Raw genomic sequence first — 21,216 nt, 5'->3', positions numbered from 1 at the left:
CCCTGCACTCAGGTTCAGTGGATCCCAGGCCCCATAGAGGCCTCTCTGCACACGCACCTTGGGCGGCCTCTCCCTGCAGCACAGCCAGGGCTGTCGTCTCTTCCCCTCCTACCTTGTTTCCTCTGCCCGAGCCCCCTCCCTCTCTGGGCTTGCAGTAGCACTGTCTTCAGGGGAGGTGTGAGGTGGGGCGAAAGGTGTGGGTGAGTATGGGTACTGTGTCTGCTGGCCCCACTCCCAGCCTGTGGGTAATGTGAAGGCCAGCACTGTGCCCAGGTGACCAACCAACCACACTGAACAGCTGCTTTCTTAATCCTCACCTGAGGCTATTTTCCCCATTGATTTCTAGAGTGGAAGGCAGTGAGGAGGGAAAGGGAGAGAGAAATATCGATGTGAGAGAGACACATCGATTGGCTGCCTCCCTCACAGGCCCTTCCTGGCTGGGAACCTGCAATCAAGGTACGAGGTATGTGCTCTTGACCAGGAATGGACCCTGAGACGCTTTGATCGTCGTGCTAACTCTCTAACCATTGAGCAGAACAGCTGCCTTTATTCTCACTTTGTACATGGGGCACACGGGCACAGAGGTCTGGGGCTGGCCCAAGGTCACAGGGCTGGTAAGCAGAGCGGTCAGGGCTAACCCAAGCAGTGACTCAAATCCACCCTGTGTCTGCTCATATCCCCACCCCCATAGATCTGTCTCCTGCTTGCTAAGCACCCCTCCATGCCCACTGGGAGGGGTGGCTCCACTGGGCACATGACCCCTCACTTAGAAAGAGGGACAGTGACGTGGCCAAGGTCATATACCCTGCGCAGGACAGGAACCTTTAGCTGAACTCAAGCTACTCTTCGTCCTAACTTGCAGGGGTCCCTAGAGGGAGCCTGGATGGAGGGCTGGGCCTCACACCCTTGGTCAGGGAGGACTTGGCCTGACTGGGGCGGGGCTCCTAGAGGCTCTGGCCTGAGCCTTTCCCACGCTGTGGATAGAGGTTTCCTCACCCGAGGGACCCCAGCTCCGACCATCTGCGTGGCCATGGGGAGGGCCAGCCCAGGACCTGGTCTGCGGTGTGGGGGTTACACACGGAGGACCAGAGCCTGGCCCGCAGCGGGGAGGGGGAGAGGGCCACACAAAAGGACCCCTGATGTTATTGGAGGCGTCCCCTTAGGTGGCAGCAGCAAGCTCCCAGGAGCTGGAGGTCGAATCCCTGGGGAGCTCACCAGCAGCAGGAGCTGTGCTCAGGGCACTGCTTCGCTCCCCCAAACTCCTCGGGTTCCTTCCCAGCGCAGAGGGAAGAGGGGGCCGGACCTGGACACTCCCTACTCACCCCACCACCACTGCTGCTGCCCCCTGACTGAGGTGGGGGTCCCTCTGAGGTCAGTGAGGGCACAGGCCTGCACCTTCACCTGCATCCACTCGAGAGGCCCTGCCCCGCCGCTGGCGTGTGATGAGGGCTGCCTGCCGCCACCGCGCACAGGACAGCGCGTTCTGCAGCACCAGCCCCTTCCTCTCTGCCAGAGCTCCAGGGCTTACTACCACCAAGCCATTTGATCGAAACCTGTCCCCGTTCGTATAGTTAATGTCATTTTTGCAAATGAAAGCATAATGCACTGATTACCAGGATAAAAGAGTGGCCTCCGCGTCTGTCTGGAGGCCAAATAAAGGAACGCTGGAACATCTGTTCATCCCACGGATGTCTCTAAAAGCCTCGATTCCCCTCAGCCAGGTCGCCATGCACCCTTTGCTGAGTGGCAGCAGCTTGGGCTCCAGGTGGGGTGGCCTGTGGGTGCAGGGACAGGAGCTGGGCAACGCTCACACCCTGGCCAGCAGCATGCTTCTGTGCAGGGCTGTTACGGGCCCTCACTCCACACTCTGGGGAGAGTGTGGGGGCTCCTGGAGTGGGAATGAACGAGCAACCCCTCCAGCCAATGCCCTGGTCCGGTGCCCCATGCTCCCTGACATCCCTTGAATGTCCTTCCTGGACTTGGCTGCCCAGGGGACCCCCATCCCCCCTGAAGAGCCAGGAGATCCTGGGGCCACCCGGTCTTGTCTAGGGGCCCCGCATCCTGTGGACTTCTCAGCTCACTGGACTCTGAGCTGGGTCCCTCCGCAGGAGCTCTGGTGGTTCCCTGAAATTCCTGGGTGGTAGGGGAACCCCCAGATAAAAACAGAGATGAGCTGTGAGAGGCCACCACGAGACATTTATTTGCAGCCAGCAAGCACCCAGTGGCCCGATGTCTGGGTCCCTCCCCAGCTGAGTCCCCTTCCTCCTGGGTGCTGTCCTCCAGCAGAAGGGTTCAGGGTGGGGGCACTGCTGCCTGCTGGATGCCGGGCCTGGGGGCCTGCTGTCTGTGGAGCTGTGGGGAGTCCGCAGGAGGTCGAGGCACGTCTGGTTGGGCATTTGGCACTGTGGTCCAGCCTGGGCCTGGGCGAGTTGGCCCAGGGTCGCTCAGGGAGACTGGACCATATGCTTGTGGGTGTCGAAGACATAACGCTTGAAACTCAGGCTGAGGGACACATGCTGCGCTGGCTCCTGCCGCTCCGCACCCTCCTCCTGCTTGGCCATCTCCCCTTTGCTGGCCCGACTCCGCTTCTTGAGTGCGGGTGTCAGGATCTTCTTGGACTCCGGGCCGAGGCCACCTGCAAGGCACAGAGGGAAAGTCTGCCATCTGCCACTCCTCAGCCGGCCCACTTGCCACCGGATGGGCACCTGGACTGGCCCACCCTCTCACTCCCTTAGGCTGAGCCAGGATCCAAGGTCCCTCTGCTTCCCTCCCCAGCTAACGGGCCCCTGTGGCCTGCGGTCCTCTTTGCCCCCTACATCCTTACCTGCCAGCCCTCCCCTGTGCTGGTCCGTGCCCCAGTCCATCCAGCTTGGAGCTCAACACGGCTCCCTCCTTGGTCTCTGGGTCTCTTGCCCATCCACCCGCCCTGCACTCCGGCCTCCTGGGGATCAACTCCATGCCCAGTGGCCATGTCCTTCCGCTGCACTGAAGGGTTCTGTTACTTTCCAACACACTCATGCTGAGACCCAGTGTCTGACACCAAGGCCCATTGGCACAGGGGTTCTCCTCCCTCGCCCTCCCTTGGCCTGGGAGGCTGGCTTCTCCAACATCTTGGGCCCCTGCGCCCTCTGGTTTATCTCTGGTTCATGGCGCCCTAGCATATCTGAGGGTGGAGGCGAGAACAGCGGGGTGTGGACCTCCCTCTTTTGGCCAGAACTTCCGTTGGAAGATGCTGTCCCTGTGCCCTGCGGCTTCCTTGCTTTCCGTGTCTTACCAGCTCCTTTCCGTGTCTTACCAGCTCCTTTCCGTGTCTTACCAGCTCCTTTCCCTGCGCACGTCTCTTTCCGTGTCTTACCAGCTCCTTTCCCTCGGCACAGACCTCCGCTCCCTCCGGCCAGGCTACTGTGCAGACAGCTGTTTCCTGCTGACACCTGACGGAGGCCCACCCGACTCCTCCGGCCCCCCACCACTACCCTGGTGCTTCCCCGACAGCCGCGAGGACGCAGGGCTGCTCCTGGGCTCCGGTCCCCCCCGGGCCTCTGCACGGACAGTTCCCTCTGCCTTAAACATCCTTCCCTTCCTCCGCAATAATCCTGAAACACCAGGCTGCGTACTCTTTCTCAGGTGTTTATCTTTTTAAAAAATCCTCGCTCATTTTTTTCCATGGATCTTTTTTTAAAAAGAGAGTGGAAGGGAGGGGAAAGGGAGAGAGAGTGAGAGACAGAGAGAGAAACATAGATGTAAGAGAGACACATCAATTTGTTGCCTCCCACACATGCTTCAACTGGGGGCAGGGATTAAATCTACCACCCAAGTCCCTGCCCTTGACTGGGAATCGAACCCATGACCCTCCTGTGCGCAGGCCAATGCTCTAACCAGGGCTCAGGGGCTTATGTTTCTGAGGCATCAGCTTGGTGGCAGTACCATGTAGCCTCCCTGTGGGCTGCTGGCCCGGACAAGACCACCTGCCTGGCTCTGAACACAGGGTCAGGTCCCATCGTAGCTCGACATCAGTGGAGGGCCTTGGAACAACCCTCACCCTCTGTGAGCACCACATCCGCACTAGGGGGTCCTGGTGGCAGCAAGCTGGCAGCGCTGTGGCAAAGCTGAGCTGAGGGGGCACTGTGAGATGGGCATGGGGCAGGGAGATACAGCAGGTGGCAGTGCTTGGGACTTCTGCTGGGGGAGCTGGGTATGAAGCCTTCATAATCTGGTGGGCACAAGCCTACAACCTGCTTCCCAAACGAGGGGTCCTGCTAGGCTTCTGCGTCCCCCAGAGAGGGCACCCACTTCTGACTTGCTCACAGGGGCTGCATCAACAGGTGGTTTTAGAGGCTGGGTGCCCAGAGCTGGCAAAGTTGGGGATAAGCACAGGCTGAGGGCTCCCCTCCCTGCACACACTGCTCTGTCTGCTGGCTGGGTCTTGCTTGGTTAGCTCCAAAGAGAAGCCAGAGGTGGAACTCAGGCATCAAGCTTCAGTGCCGAGAGGACCGGCCTGCGTCTCGACCAGGGAGGGAGGGCTGGTGGCAGGGGCGGGGGACGGGCAGGCTAGCTCTTGCTTAAACCAGGCACTCCATGCTGTCAGCGACCCTTCCCGTTTGCAGATGGGAAAGCGGGGCCTCAGGAGGGCAGGGATGTACTCAAGGCCCCATGTGAGCCGCGAAGAGCCAGGATTTGATCCCTGGACCAGCATCCAATGGCAAATGCAGGCCACTGCCCGCTAGCCCACCACTCCAGGAGGAGTCCACCTTAAGCAGACTCCCAAAAATGGTTCTGTGAGAACCTCTTCTCCCGGCCCTGCAGCTCTGACATTTAAAAGGCTCCCAGGAGACTGGTTCCAGGGACACCCACAGAGTGGGTAAGGAGGGACTCGGCCTTCCTCTTCACAGGAGACTGCCGCCATGCGAAGCTGCCTCACCCAGGAAGGCCGGGCACACAGCTGATGTTAATGCGGCTCCAGGACGCCACAGGCCTTGGGGGCCTGTATGGAGCAAGGTTCCCTCCTGCCAGGCGGCAAGGTATCTAATCACAGGCTCCACGCCCTGCTGGTCTGCGCACCTCTGGGAATGGCCCCGGGCCAGCCCCTATGAGCAAATGCCAGGCCTGCAGGTATCAGGCCTTCCTCTGCAAACAGAGAAGGTGGCCGGCACCAGATGCTGACAAATGACATGGGCGGCCTGTCTCCCTCTGGTGCCAGGAGGTCTGATGGCTGAAGAGGAAGGGGGCTCCCCGGTGTCTGCGTCTGGCTGGGAGACAGGCGTGGCCCAATTGGCGGCCCACCTTGCCTGAGATGGCTCTCGTTACATGCAGTGCATACCTCCCCTGCCCAGAGAAGGCCGAGCCAGAAAATCTATCAGGCACTGGGAAAGACGTGGCCATTTAATTCCTCTTCTAAGATGGCAAGGCCTGTTAGCACTGCTCCATTCCAGAGTGGCCTGAACACAATGCCCAGGAAGCCTGAACCATACAGACCTGTCCGCCGGGCTACCGGGCTGTTTGCATTCATGGCAAATGTCACTGGGAATTGCTTTGTTCACAGTGGCCTTTTTCACTTAACCAATGGCAAATGGAAGGAAGTAAAGGGCAGGCCAGAATGTTGGGTGCTGGAGCTCATGAGCACTCAGTCCTGAGCCATGCCCAGCTTCGACCCCCCTACCCCCTACCCCCGCCTTTCATTTGAAAGGACTTACGGATGCTCTAGGACTGGGAAACACTGGTGGTGAACATGCAGACCAGGGCCCCAAACCCACGAAGTTCATTAACCTGAGAAGCAATCAAGCCAGCAAGACAGCCCAGAGAGCCACCGACAATCAAGGAAACAAAACCACTTTGTCCCGGGGAGCAGAGGGCAGTCAGGTCCCATGTGCCGAGGCAGACGTCTCTGAGGAAGAATGCTGAAACTGGGACTAGATGTCCGGGGCCAGCCACACCGAGATCTTGGGCAAGGGTCGAGTGCCAAGGGCTCGGTGGGAATGAGTGGGACGCTCTAGGGTGGAAAAAGGTGTGTGGCCACAGCAAACCACATCCACAAGGCGCCTCATGTGCCCCCTCTGCAGGAGCCCAAAACAGAGAGGGTTCTGACCAACTTGGGGGTCAGAGTGGAGAGGGTGGTGGCTGAGAGCCAACTTTCCGCCTGCCCGGGTTCCTAAGTGTTTCCTGTAGGCCTGGGGACACAGAGGCAAGCAGGGTGTCCCGTTCTCATGGAGCTACCATCCTCTCTCAGGGACTCCCTCTGGGAGGCCATGTGGGCTGAGCAGCAGTGTGTGGCCCCTCCCGGATGGCTCCTGGCCTCTGGCTTCTGCACCCCCCTCTTCCCATGTGACGTGGCCCATACTGCATCTTAAACTGCCCCCCTCACCCCCATGCTCCAACACACCAGGCACACTCCCAACCTGGGTCTGTACAGTTGAAGACTCCTCCTCAGGAGCTCCAGTGGCTCTCAGGTTCACCTTGGAATCACCGAGCACATGTTACCTCCTGGTGAGGCCTTCCCCATCACCGTCACTGTCACCTCCCTGCTGCCCTAACCACCCTCCTGCTCTATTTCCCGCAGCTATGATCACCTTCAAACACATGCTAGTATTTCCTCATTTGATGTTGGTCATCTGCCTCTGCTAAAATATAAATCCTTCCTGGCAGGGATTTTTGTCTCTTCCTTCACGCTATAAGCCCAGTGCCTAGAACAATCATTTGTAGTAGGTGCTCCAAGAATAGTGCTGAATGAATCAGTACTGGACGAGGCCCCACTGGGCATAAACTAGCTGCTACCCTCCCCAGATGGTCACAGCAAGGACCCAGCAGCCCACTTCTAGGAGTCCAGGTCTATCAAGCAACCTGAGATTTGTGTCACCACACCCTGAGGCACTTTATCTTCACAACGCAGAGTGGAAGCAACAGGCCCAGGAGAACAGTAACTGCTCACAGGCTCTCAGCTCTGGGGGATGGAGATGGGCTGACTCAGCGCGGCACCTGACCCAGGTCTGTGTGCCCACCACGGAGTGTGCCCACCAGGGAGACTAAGAGGAGGGCAGTCAGGACAGGACTAGCATGCATCTGCTGTGGCAAGATGTCCTGGGAGATGAAAAGTGGTACCTGACAAGAGTTTAAAGTTACACAAAGACTGATGCTATAACGTTAATTTAAAAAATGCAGAAATCAAAAATGTTGCAAGAGTTCTGCTGCAGCTCTGGATGCAGAAAGAAGAGACTAGAAGGCCAGTTGGGGTCAGTAGTATAGTTACAAGCAACCCTTTCTTTTTCTTTCTACTTTTCTCTATTTCCCAAGGTTTCCATCATGACCCCGGGTCCCCACAGGGCCATCTACTACAGGGCTCCTGGCGTGTCCTCCCGCACACACGTCCGAGCCCGGAGGAGGCAGTGCCCACCCAGTGCAGTCTGCTGCTGAGTCCACGGGCACTTGGGGAGGAAGTGAGGATGGGGAGAAGTTCCCTCAGGGATGGGAGGGAGGGCCGGTGGTGAAGGCTCTCAGAGCTCCGCGGGCCAGGAAGCCCACTGCCATCTCCAGGCCATGGTATGGTCCCTGCAGCCCTCTGGCTCTGCTCAGTAAAAGATGGGGCCCGAGCAGAACCCTGGGGGCACAGAACCACTTCCTGGCCTTAGAAGTCTGTGTTTCTGACATTGTTGCTGCATCAAGATCAGCAACTGAGAGGCACAGGCTCAGGAATTCGCCCTCCACAGCCTCCTGCAGGCCCAACCTCTGTTCCCCACCTTTGCCTCTCTCTGATCTCTCCCCAACCTGGGGGGGGGGGAGGGGGCGGGGCGGGGAGAGGGGAGACACGCTGCTCTAATCACCTTCTAGGCTTGGCTCCACCACCAGCAGTAGAGTCCTCTTATTTGGTAGCCGGGGCCCTGCATCATCTACCATGTGCCTCACCGCTGCTCACTTCTCACCCTTATCTCCAACCACACTTCTAGCTCCAAGCAAAGGAAATTAAGCAGGGCCTCCTAACACACACTCCCTTTATCTGGAACACCCTTCTTGCCTTTCCTGTATGGCCAGCTCCTGCTCGGCCACTATCTCCATGGAGGGCACAGGGCTCAGGGCAGGTGTGCGGGATGGAAACAAGGAGGATGAGCACAGTTTCCTTCAGGAGTGCAGGGCATGGAGGGAAGAGAAGTGCTCCCACACAGCCCGTGCCTCCAGAACTAGGGTACCAATCCGCAAGCTGGGCCCAGGGAGAAGCCCAGGCTCAGAGAGCAGCCCCCCCTACCCCCCGCCCATGTGGTCTGGAGCCTGGCTCCCCACTTTGCAGGGAGGGCACGAGGGGAAGTGCACTGTGTATATGAAGTTCACATGGTGGCCATTATTCCATGGGGCCTCAGCAGACATCCTCTGCTCTTTCCTCCCAAACCGGGGATTCTTGCAGCCAGGGTCCTGCTCTCCTCTGGATGAGCCCAAACCAAGAAGGCAGTGGGGGCGGGCTGACGTGACCCTGGGGTGACGGTGCTGCCCGTGGCTTTTCTTGGGGACACTCTCCCAGGGCCCGGCTGGCCTTTCTCACTGAGTGCCAGCTCCACACAAAGGCACAATGGGCTGGAGGCTGCTGGGTCTTGGCTCAGGCCGGGGGTAATCAGGGAAGAATGTGGGAAGCACAACTGTTTCCCAAGCCCTGGCTGAGGGTGCCGCCCTGACATGGCCATCAAAGGCCGGCAAATTGCCTCCAATTGCTGGTGTCGCTTTCATGTTGGGGGCCAGACTGGAAAAGGGGTCTCCATGCTGGTGGGTGGCTTGTATCTTCCCAGTGGGAACTGAACCCTTGCAAGCAGCTAGGGGTCACTGGCCCCCTTGGTGGCCTGGTGGGGTTGTAGCTGACTCTAGCCACTCCACACTTCCCCCTCCTGGAAAAAGCAGCTTTGGAGAGAGCTGAAATGACAGGGCAGAGGGAGATCCAGGGCAAGGGGCAGGGCCCTTGCTGTGGTGATGACGAGATGGTCTGTGGGCCTCAGAGGGACATGCCTGGCAGCTGGACAGGGTGACTTATGGAGTGGCCTGGCTGGGGTGGACAGAAAACCTTGAATTCAGCCAGGCCTTGAGTCTAGATTGGGGGCCTGACCTGTGAGCAGGTGGGGCTGCCCAAAGGAGTGGGGTTGTCCTGAGCACTATGGTTGAGGTCCCTGAAACAAGCTGTAACCCAACGGGTGAGCGCCAGTGTCACACTACACTAGGGGTGTCGAACTCAATCAGAGAAGGGGCCAAAATCTAAAATCCAGCCTAAATCGCGGGCCGAATGGTTTACTGAACAGTCATAAACTGACAATGTCATAAACTGACAGCGGAGTGCAGTGATGACAGCGCGGTGCGGGCCACATTGCAAGGCCTGGCGGGCTGGATTTGGCCCGCGGGCCTTGTGTTTGACATATGTGCACTACACTTAAAGAGGGGGTCTCTGCCCACATGCCCTGGTTATGACGCCACCCGAATAGGTCACAGGGGATCACAGGAAGTTTGGCAACACAGGGCCTGACAAGACCCCTCCCATGTGGTTTACGTGGCAATCTGTGCAGGATGTGCTGCTGGGGGTGAGGCCGGAGATGGGCCTGGCTGGGAGGGGACCCAGGGTCAGAAATGGGACAGGGCAGGACCCGGTCATGTCTGATAAGCACGGGGCTGCTGTTGCTGCCCCATCCTGCAGGTGACCGGCTGAGGTGCATTGAAGTGACGGCCCATAGCAGTCAGTGGCGAACTGAAGTTTGAACCCAGCTCCCTCTGCCTGCCAGCCGGCCAGGGCAGTGTTGGCTCTGTAAAAGCTTAGCCCTGGGATGAAGATGGCCGTGCAGTGCTGGGATTGCCATGTGTTTAGGCGAGCTGGGTGGGCGGCAGGGGCCAATGTGAGTGCCCCTTGGGCAGAGAAAGGGGGCTCACTTCCTGCTGAATCCTTGAGCTCCTGGAGACTGGCATCCTCTGCCATCTCCTGGTCAGGTCTGGTTTTCTGAATTTATCTTTGGGAGCTGAAACCTTTCAGCATCTGGCTGGAGTGGAGGGCTTCCTGGTTTTCCTTCTTTCTCTTTTTGCTATGGATCCCGTATATAAACAAAGAGGCAACTTGCTTTAGAAAGATCAGGTGATTACGTTTCTATCAGACGTGCACTCCGCTGACCCTGCAACAAAGGGCATTAGGGGAAGGCGGGAGACAGAACAGGCCCTTTATGGAAGCACGTGCTCTGAAGCTCTAGCTCTAGCGCACACTCAACAGGCTCCACGCGGCCCCTCTGCTTGGGAGGAGGTGAGGCAGTGAGCATCTGCACCTCCATTTGATGTCTTAATGTTGCTTAATTCCTCCTTTAATTTATATTAAGCTTCTTAGCAGCAATGATGAATTCTTCTAAAACAAAAAAGGATGCTTTGCAGAAATCTTTTCCACACCGTGTAAATTAAAATTAAAATGTAGTCAAGGCTTTGGAGATAGGGGTTGCATGGGGAGGGAAAACCAGTGCATTATGTGGAAGAATTATTTTGTTTTAAGGCAGAAGCAGAACCGTTCTGATATAGAAAATGACTTGATCTAGAGAACCAGACAGAAGCTCAGTTATTAGAGGAGCAGCTGAAGCAAAGGAAAATTTGCTTCACACGACGGGAGAGGGTGGATGGTGGGGGACAGCCACAGTTGGTGAGGGGCTGGTAGTGGTTCTGAACTACCCAACACCACTCAACATTGGCTCTTGTCCATCCCTCTTGGTGGAGGCCCAGGGCAGGCATGCCACTCACTTGGGATGGGGCCAAGCCCCCTTGAAGGCAGGTCACCGAAGCCATTCCTGGTGTGCAGTGTGGACGCCCAGGAAGGGTTCAAACCCTTCTCTCTCTCTGGGAGCAATGCTGTGGGTTGGAGTGGGGGGTGAGGCAAGGCACTTAAGCTGCCTTTGAGGGGGGAGAAGATGGCAAAAAGCAAGGGTGTGACATGGCTGGGGCCACCCCAACTCTGGCAGGGTGGGGTAGGTACCTCATCTCCAACAATTCCCAGGGATGGGCCCAGGGGGCCGCTATGCTCTGGGTCCTAACAGTGGGTGTGGGATGGGAAAGCAATGGCCTTGGCCACTGCCCAGAGAGATGCTGAAGTGGCCTGAACAACAGAGAGGAAGGCTGAAGTGGAAAGACTGTCTTGTATGTAGCAGGCCTGACCCATACTGCTCACCAGCCAGTTCCCACAATCACAAAAACACCAACATGAATGCCAGCCAGCATTGGCGATGCCTTTGCCATATGCCAGGCCCTGTTCAGAGCCTACATAACAGTGCTCCAAATTCCACAACCACCCTCTGGGGGTCTACTGACACACAAGGGAACTGAGGCACCCAGGGTACGGGAATGGCCTTCAGAGCTGGACTCCTTTCTGCGGCACCAAGGCCCGGCAACTACAGGGTCGCCCTCCGGCACTGGTCCTGACCCTGCACGACCTCCGTCACAGGTGTACCCGAAGGGAGCTCACTTCTCTAACCCACTGCGGCTCTCTGAGGGCAGAGACTAGATCCTGGAGCCTGACACAAGGCCTGGCCCAGGAAGGATCAGAAAAGTACTTTTCCTCAACTCACACGAGGAGGGCACACTATCTACTCTCTCATTGAGAGGGAAACTGAGGCCCAGGGACACAAAGTGACTCTCCCACGGTCAGAGTCAGTGGTAGAGAAGTCATCACATGTCCTCATTACTATCTGGAAAGACCCAAGTTCTTTTCCAGGTGGCTGGGGAAAGAAATATCTCCTCTCAGACAGCACTGCACAGGCCCCTTTGTGCCTGACTGATGGTGAGCCCAATGCTGCCAGGGAAGCACGAACATGTGCATGCATACACATGTAAGCATATATAACATGTGCACGCAAACACACACACGCCTCTCAAACAAGAGATCTCCTGAAGGGCAGGGTTGTGCCTTCAGTAGGTCCTGCTCAGCTCCTGGAACACAGTGGCCACTGAGCCAGTCTTAGATCATTGTTACAGGCCAGGGACCAGGCCTCAGTGAGAGCTGTGAGGGCAGGGGCTGGCAAGGAACAGGTGAGGTGGTACAGCTGGAGCTCTGAGCCCTTGCTCTGGTCTGAATGCCAGGCCATGTGACATGGTGGCCTTACTGTCTGTCCTGCTCTTTCCTCCCTAGTGGGCTCTCAGACCAGCCTGCCTGTTGGATGACATCTCCCAGACCATGGGCCAGAGAGATGGGGATGCTGAGCTCAATGTCAGCCTCAGAGCCCAGCTGAGGCCCTGCATGAGGGTGGAAAGGGACTCAAGAGTCAACGAGGCAGTGCATGTGAAACAGTCAGTGCGTGCACAGCACGTGGTAAACAAGTGTCACTACTGTCATGGGAGCTGACTTGTAGCAGGCTCACCGAGCTTGTGGGAGGATACCCTGTAAACTCTATAGCTGCCGTCATAATCTGGCTGTCTGAGTCAGGTTAGGTGCCTAAAGGTTCTTTAAAAATAGTGGATCAGTTGCCAACATTGAAAAATGTGGGCCTGCACTCCCAGGGCAACATGTGGTCTAAGGAGAGCATGGGCCACTCCTCCAGACAGGGCTCGGTCCCCAGCACTGTGGTCAGTGCTCCCACTGTAGTCCTCCGCAGGGCCACTCACCTATGCTGCTTGCTTGGCCCTAGTGGCATTCTAGTTTGCTAGGCCCACTCTAAAAGCTGTCTGAGCTATAGCAGCCACTGACCGGGGGACTTTGGTGGCTGTCGGAGAGCCTAGAACAAACTCATTAGTCAACAGAGTCAAATATCAACAGTACGATGATTGAAATTTCTTTTGAGAGCGGAAAACCAACTTCTGCGCATGGGCCACTAAGTTTCAATCGCACTGTAGGTGCATACCTGCACATGATATTTTGTGGAAGAGCCACACTCAAGGGGCCAAAGAGCCTCATGTGGCTCGAGAGCCGCAGTTTGCCGACCACTGGCCTAGAAGAATCCAGACTGCCTGCTACACCTTGGGATGGCCCCGGGAGATGCCGGAGGAGGAGGGAACTGGGCTGGGGTGGAGAGCCTGGAAGCGGTGCCTCTGCCACCTGGTGCCCTTTTCTGATTTCTGAGCACTGCGGGGTTTGGCGAAGTCACATATAGGAGGACATTCAGTACTGCTCCTCCGCACATTCACACAAAACCCCAGGGAGACCTGGGGCCCTGCTTTGCTGTTGCTGCTGCTGTGAGGGCAACCCTGGGCCAGCCTGCACCTTTCTAGACTCAGTTACGTCCTCTGTAAAACTGGGTAGCAACACTGCCCTCCCTCCCAGACTGCCCCTCACAGCCGCGGGAGGAGGAGTAAGAAAAGCCCGGTGCACTTGGTCTAGCAGGGTCAGAAACACCGCTGAAGGGGAGTGGAAGCTCTGCTCCACCACTCCTCTCTAGCCTTGGTAGCATTCACGTAGGTGAGTGACAACAGAGCCAACTCAGGTCTGTACCCTCTCCCTCTCCCTAGCAACTGGTGTATGTGTGCATGTGTGTATGTGTGCATGCAGGTGTGCACGTATCTGTGCATGCAGAGGGGAGATGGGGCGACAACCGTGTCCCCTTAACATGGTGGCTGTGAGGCCTATGTGAGTTAGCAGCCACCTGGGCTGGGCTGGGTCCTAAGCAACCACTCAATCACTGTATCTGGTCTTCTTATCTCGTTCTGCCCTTAGAGCCTGGAGCCCCAATCACCCTAACCCTGCACCTCACAAAGCGGCCCATGAGACCTTCTGGAGGCTGGCTCCCTAGGCTCCTGCCAGAAGCCTTCACAGACCTGCCATGCCCCAGAGGGAACCCTGACCTCATCAGGAGCCAAGGTGCCCTGGGCCCCCCAGAGCTCAACCACTCTGGGCAGTGGGAGGGCCCTCTCTCCTGAGCAATGCCGAGGCCCTCCAGCCTGAAACACCCTCCCCCAGGCGGTCTCCCACACCCTGCCAGGCTGAGCCAGTGCCACCTCTTCTGAGAAGGCCTCTTCCCTAAGTGCAGCTGCTGCTTCTCTCTGCGCCCACAGGCAGAGGTGCCTGGCCCTCCTTCCTGAGATCTACCATTCTCATCAGACAGAAGAGAAAAATGCCAGCCCGGAGCGGACACCAGCCTTGCTGCATTTCTGAAATATTTGAATGACTCACTAACCTTCAAACTCAGGACATTAAATGTACAATTCTGGATTTCTAGTTTGTCTTGAACAACCTATCTTCACATGCCCTGCCTGCACCGGTGGGTGGGACAGGCTGCGGCCGCCCCTGCACGGCCTGTGCTGTGCCCGGGGCCGTCAGCCACTTCGTACCACTGCCATGCACTGCTTCTTTTATCTGAGATTGGCTCCCTGTCTCAGGTCCCTGCCCATCCATGAAGGCACCTGAGTCCCTTCCTCCAGCCCGACAGCTCCAGTGCCTCTGGCCTGGGGTCTGGCAAAAGGCCAGGAGTGGTGGCGCCTGCCAAGCACTGGCTAGCGTCTGTTGGGCAGGGTTCAGTCCAGGTAGCGGCAGCTTGAAAGGGCACATGCTGTCTCCCTGTTGTTCTCCCTGGGGAATCAAGTGTAATGGCCAAGAGCTCGGGCTGAGCACCAGACTGCCAGGACCCAGACCCTGGCTTACGCTCTGGATCAGCAGTGTGGCTTCATATAAGATATCTGACTCTGTGCCTGAGTCTCCTCATCAAAAACTACAAATGACCATAGCATTTTACAGGCTGTTTCTGAGGCCTGAGTGAGTTAATCTAATGGAACGATAGGATCCGTTTTTATTATTATACTTCAGCACACCCATCTATGGGCAGCTACCATATAAGTGCTCAGTAGATATCTTACACACATCTACTGAGCACTTACAAGGCACCTGCTCCAGGTGTGGAGGATACAGCAGTGCATGGGTTAGGAAAAATTGTGTTCTTTGCAAGGGGGACAGACTTACAACCAATAAATAAATCAAGAAGAAAGTTTCCGAGAGTGATAAGTACTATGAAGGAAGTACCACAGAGCAACTCAGTGATGGTCCCGAGTCCAGAGCTCGGGGATGCTGTTTTGGATGGGGTGGTCAGGGAGGCCAGTCTGAGGCCTCACAGACAAGAAAGAGCTGCCTGCAAAGATCGGAGGGGGGAGCAAAGAGGGGCTTCATTCAGGACCTCTGGGAGGCAGGCAGAAGGCTGGGGGGGAGGTTTGGGAAGGCGGGGCTGTGCAAACCTCATTCTGATCAGCCAGGGGGTCTACTTCTCAGGAGGCAGCAGGTGGAACCCCAGTCTGGACCCTCCACCAACATCCAACGAGGAGCTGAATCCAATGTGCCCCCGGCACATTCTTCTCTCCCTCTTTTCTCTTTTTTTCAGGTTCATCCTAGTATGGTTGTGAGGATGTGGAGGGAGAAAGGGCAAGAGTTGAGAGTGGCAGGAATTTATGAGCTCAGAGTGCAGCATGCCTTTGGTGAGGGTGAGGGGAAGAGGGCTCCTTTTGCCAAAACAATATTCATTTTTTTTTTTAAAAGGCAGCTACAAAGCCATGATTAAGCTCAAAGCCCTAAAAGAAGCCCATAAAATCGAAAAATATTTATCTGGAAGGGTGGCAAGTCCAATAAAAGTTTTATGAATGTTTTACAACTGCCCTGTCAGGAAGCTGGCCTCTCACTCACCTCCCTCCTGTGAAAAAAAACAACACACAAACACACGCGGTCACTGGCACAGACACTCACACTCACTGATGCAGACACACACACTCAATGGCACAGATGCACACTCACTGGCATACAGAGTCACAAGTGTGGACACATGCAGACTGAGACGCACCTGCAGAGACATCTGCCTACATAAGCTCCTCCTGGTGCCTTGTTCTCTGGGTGAGCACGGGCAGCTGGGAGAGGAGGCGGAGCAGAACTGCCTCTCTGAGCTTGTACAGTCTTCAGAGATCTGCACCCCATGGCCAGCCCAAAGTGGCAGGGCCTCAGCTTTGGGCATGCTTCCTTCTCCTCTGCCATGTGCCTGGCTCTTGGCTGCAGTCTCCCCGTGGTTGGCACAAGGCCCCAGGTCCTCCTGTTGTCTGTGTTCACAGCGGGCCAGCTGGCACCCCACTGTCCCAGGGGAGTCACCTCAAGGTCTAGGAGTCTGAAGGTGGCTTTGATTCGAGGCCTTGAATTCCTCTCCTCTAGCAGCCCAGACTGCCAAGGCTTTATTCTTGGTAACAACCTGGGAGAGCGGTAGGACCCTGTTTTAGGGGAAGAAACTGTCTCACAGAGACGCATGCTCAGGCCATCTCTGGTGGCTTCTCCTGCCCTAAGACGGTGAACAAAGTCCAATACTGGGCCCAGGTGTGAGTGAGCACCACAGACCTATCCCACCACTCACTCCACCCCTGGGCCCAGCCACAGGGTCTTCGTACAGACTTCTTCCTCCTGGCCCTCTCTGAACTCGCTGCCATGCTGCTTCCTAACCTGCTCCAGGTCCCCTCCAGGCCCTGTGAGCCCTGCCTTCTTGCTCTTCGCACCCATCTGTCCAAAAGCACAAATGCTGTGACTGCCTGGCTTCCCCTGGAGAGCTCCGGGAGGGGGGGAGGGAGGTTATGCAGAGGCAGCCTGAGCCACAGGGAGGTGGAAAATAAATGAATGAGCAAGCATCAGGCTCCAGAACCTAGATATGTGGGTGACTTCTCCAAGGTCCCCACTGGTCACAGGCTGGTTTCTAAAGGCCAAGGCTGCCATTGCTCAGGCTGCTGTAACTCAGCCTTGCCTGCCAGCTCACCCTTGCCTCCAAGATCAAATCATCCTCACCTGGGGAGAGGCCCCGCCCCACAGGCCAGTTTCTAGCAAGCAGCAATCCCCTTTCTAACAACAGTAAGGACTCAAGCTCAGGCAGAGGAACACACAGCAGGCACCACCAGGTGCTCCCAGGTCCCAGCTCTAGATGTGTGAAATGACCACCGTGAGGAGGGTGCCCATTCGAACCTACAGCTGTCAGACTCTCCTTATGAATGGGAAGTGGCCTCTAACAGAAACTCGACAGAGCAAATCAGGAGCCCAATTCCTGATGAAACGCCCAGGTTTCCCTTCACCTTTGGTAAGAGCCAGCAAGAGCCTCCAGCTCTACTCTGCCTGGGAGGCTGGAAGGATTCCTACAACGTCCTGGTATTTAGGGTCATACCTGATCCTCCAAGAAACCAGGCTGAGAACAAGCTTCTAGCAAACCTGGCAATGGCATCTCTCAATTGGTAAGACATGGTAAGTGGGGCGAGGCAGGGGTTGGTGAGAGAGGGCAGAGGAGAGGCTGGCAGATGTGTAAGTGGGCACTGCCACCTGGCCAGCCCTCGTTCTGTCTGTGGACACGCACTTTAGGGTCAGACAACCACACTCCCAGTGTCCACCTAGAGAAATGCTGACACTGCTCTGCAGAGCAGTGGGGAACGGGTGCATCAGACCATGGGATAATGCATTGGTAGCAGTGAAATGAGTCCATTAGAACTGTTGGCTAGAATTGCAAGTTCTAAAACAAAAACAGCAAGTGTCCCAAAATCACTTGGTTCAGTGCGAGACCAAGTATGTAGGAACTTAAAAGACACATAAACCATCAAAGCTGTCTGGGTTGCAATCTTATGTAGGGAGAACACAAAAACACATCATGGGCATGAGGCCCGACTTAGGGGAGTGGATGCTACCCACAGAGAAGTGTGGGGGGTTCGCTTTATCAGTAACATTCTATTTCTTAAAGACAGAGAGAAGAGAGAGAAAGGGTGAGAGATTGGAAGCACATGACATGTTGTTTTAATCTTGCTGGCATCAGGGTTGTCGATTATGTTCGGTATCGCCAAAAGTTTTCATGGTTAAAAATAATTTTTATCTTTTTTTAGAAAATCGAGTACTAATTAAAAGGAGAAAAAGATGCCAGGGACAGAGCATGCAGCCCAGCTGAGCTCTGGGCAGTCCCTGTCTACACACGTGCACTCGGAGCCTCAGCTTCTTCGTCTGTCCACTGGAGACAATGACGCCCGTCTCAGACAGCCATGAGAGCTGGCTGGGCTATGTGAGCCCCAGAGCTGTAATGTGTGACGGAGAATCCGCTGGTCAGGACTTCGGCACTTCTACCACAAGAGGCCAGTTCCCCCACACCTCGTGCTCCTTACGCACACTGGCCTGAGAGGCGCAGGAAAACGTGGACTCACTCACGGGATACCCACGGAAACAATGCAGAATCCAAGTGCTGTGACAGAGAAGCGGCGGGTGCCTGGGGACAACTGACCTGGCTTAACCCCTGTAGGGTCAGGGAAAGGTTCCTGGAGGAAGCTGTGACCCCAAAGATATTCTTCAGTCCTCAGCATCCCTTCTAAATAGGTCTCAGCCCACGGGCCTGCGTACGGGCCCAGGGCACGTACCTCCAGGCAGCCTCATCCAGGGGGCCACATTGTCACCTGGCCACAGTGAGATGCCCCTGGCACCACCCCGTATGGATGACATGGGACCATGCCCAGGGAAGGCTGGTGGGCAGATGGTTCCCGTCCACTGCTCTGTGTTTATGTTAATTGCAGATATTTCTAATGTATTGTGTTACTCCATCCATCTTTGTGAACGGCCCGTCTTGTAAAATTCTTTTGATGATGTTATTTTTTCTTGCCTAGCTTCATCATCTGCAATTATTTATAATATCATTGTCTTTGTTTCAAACACTGGGTATAAACATTGTTGTAACAGTTCTTCGATGGGGTTCATATAATTTTTACAATTGCTTTGAAATGCTTCAATAGCCAAAGGGGGAGGAGTTTGGTCATTTGTTATGGAAAAATACACCCCAAAGTGCTCTCTGCCCCTGCTGAAAGGTCCTCCTCTGTCAGGGTGGCTTCCGGGAGAGGCCGGCCTTGTCAGGGGTGGTCCCTCCCAGAAAGCGGGGCAGCCTTGCGGGGTCGGGGTTTGGCAGCAGCTAGCTGGCTGCTGGATTAGGTTTCAGTCGCCTTCCCCATAGACACTGGGGCAAGATCCACAAAGGCCACTGTCAGGGTAACATGCCAGTGAGAAAGACGGATGGCTTGTTTTAATTTTTATTGGGATTTTCTGAAACCTCAACTTTCACCCCTCACCTCTTTTAAACTCTTTTCTTCTAACTCTGTTTTCTAGAGTCTCCTTGGCCGGCTGTTGTGCTGTGTGGGACAGAGCCCAGTGAAATGCCCATGGCTGTCTGGGGAGAGTCCAGCCTTGCCTCGGGGTCACTGGGGCTATCCTGATAAAGCCAGCTTCAGTCCTCTTGGTCCAGGGAGAGCCAGCTTGTGGTAGAAGTCAGCTGTCGGAGAAAAGCCGGCCTGCAGTTGGGCAGCAGCTGGCCTGTTGTTTGGGGGAACAGAGAGGGGGCTACTGGAGGCTTCTGCCCCTGTGCCTGCTTTCCTGTGCTCGCTGTGCATTCTCAGGGCTCCCGGGGGCAATATGCCAGCCCTTCTAGACACCAGCACCAGCTTCCTCTTCAAACACACTCCAGATCCTGGCCTCCTTTGACCAAACACCCTCAGGGGTTTCCCAGTACCTGGCAGTGAGCCCCGGCCAGGCCATCTCCCCAGCCTCACCCCAAGTCCCCTTGCCTCGCTCTGTGCCTCCAGGTAGCTAGGTGTGCCAACCTGCTTGCTTTCCTTGGGTGGTGCCAGGCCCTTGGGATGCAGGGGTGCACAGACCTGTGAGTGCCCTGTCCTTAGCAGGCTCCCAGGTGGTCATTGAGTCTAGCAAAGGGTGATTCATCCTTCAGGCTCTAAGAAGTCCTCCAATTCTTAGTTTTCTCCTGAAGTGTCTCAGACAGACCTCCTCCATAGCCCTGGCCAGTGGTGGGTGATGGAGCTGCCTACTTGTGACATAGCCATCCTGCCTGGGGACTGAGTGGCTGAGGACAGGCCCTGAGTTTGGGCTCTGGGTTCAGGACTTAACACAGGCCATGTGCAGAGGGATTTGCATTGGGTGGAAGAGAGTGTCTTGATGCCTTGGGACCAGAGCTGTGAATCTGAGGTGGACAAACGGCCATCTTTGCAGGTCTTCCTACTTGCACGGGGCTGGGGGACATGAAGTTTATAGCAGGGTTATTCGAAGTTCAGAATCCAAGAGGTACTCAGACCCCAGGCTGGGAGCCCAGGTGGGGCATTCTGGCAGGCATCCATATACATGCCTGACAGTAAACTACACCCTCTTCTCCACATACCTGCTTCTTTTAAATTTCTTTCAAGAAACCTGAATATGGCAAAATGGTTGACATCACTAGTTATTAAAGAAATGCAATAAAAATATCAAGATGCCATTTTCCACGCATCAACTTAGCCAGAATAAATAGCAGAGGGTCAGCCTATGCCAGTGACGTGGTGGAAAACAGATGCCTTCAGAGAGTGCTGATGGAAGTACTTATGAAATGATGTGATACTTTCGGAAATCACTTTCCCAGGAGCTTTCAAGAACTTGAACTTTTTAAATGTTTAGAGTATTTTCTTTTTAAAAATAAGAACTCAACTTCTGATAACATTTAGATAGAGACTGATACAGAAAGATGTTCGCAGCAATGCTATTTACGACAGAGAGAAGCTGGAAACATCTAAGCAACAGGAGCTGTGGTACAGCCTTGGGGGACGACAACACAACTCAGGACGCTGTGCACCAGCTGTGTGCTGGGAACCGTGCTAGTGTAGGTGCCTTCACATCTCACTGCACACGCAGGTCTCACAGCCCCCAGGCAGGGCACACTCTTCTCTCCAGATGAGGAACTAAGGCCTGGAGGGGTTCAGCCACTCACCCAAGGTTATTGATCTGGTAAGTAGTGGACTGGGGTTTGAACCAAGCTCTGCCTGAGGTCTGTGCCCAAGCTCTCAACACTACACCATTCAATCTCCCCTGAGGACTACAGTGTATCATAGAAAAGGAGAAAAAAAACGTTGTATAGTTACAGTAATTGAAAAGAATCAAACACAAAATTATGTATACCATAACCTCTAGGCTACGTAAAAAGAAGCCCACGAAGAGAGAAGAAAAAGGAAAGGAAAAATATTAATGATGGGATTTGAGGAGACTTGTCCTTTTTATTTTTCTGTAACATGCAAATTTCATTGAATGAGATTATATTACTTCTGGTTATAAAGAAAGTTTGTGATTTTTTCAAACCACATAAAACATGACATTTGGAAGGAGATGCCTGGCGTCAGGCCTTGACCCCTGTGTGGGAAGGTGCTCCTGCTGGGACGGGGAGAAGCCTTCTTTCCCCAAGTGACAGCAAACACTTGTTAGCCTGCAGGGTGAGGGTCCCATCAAATCCTTGGGTCCAGAACAATCACCTG

The 21,216-nt window shown here is 55.4% G+C and overlaps 1 protein-coding gene across 3 annotated transcripts in view; it reads right to left on the bottom strand.

The window, feature by feature from the left end:
* Positions 1 to 2,176: 2,176 nt before the first annotated feature.
* Positions 2,177 to 21,216, bottom strand: part of EEFSEC (eukaryotic elongation factor, selenocysteine-tRNA specific) — a 207,920-nt gene continuing 188,880 nt past the window's right edge. For all 3 annotated transcript variants that reach the window (XM_084886932.1, XM_084886933.1, XM_084886934.1), the window contains one exon: positions 2,177 to 2,635. In XM_084886932.1, the coding sequence (XP_084743058.1) occupies positions 2,445 to 2,635 (191 nt within the window). In that variant the 3' untranslated portion in view covers positions 2,177 to 2,444. The remainder of the gene's footprint in view (positions 2,636 to 21,216) is intronic.

Source organism: Pipistrellus hanaki (genome assembly GCF_964339955.1).
Source record: "Pipistrellus hanaki genome assembly, chromosome: 6".
Classification (NCBI taxonomy): Eukaryota; Metazoa; Chordata; class Mammalia; order Chiroptera; family Vespertilionidae; genus Pipistrellus; species Pipistrellus hanaki.
This window is presented reverse-complemented; position numbering and strand designations above follow the sequence as displayed.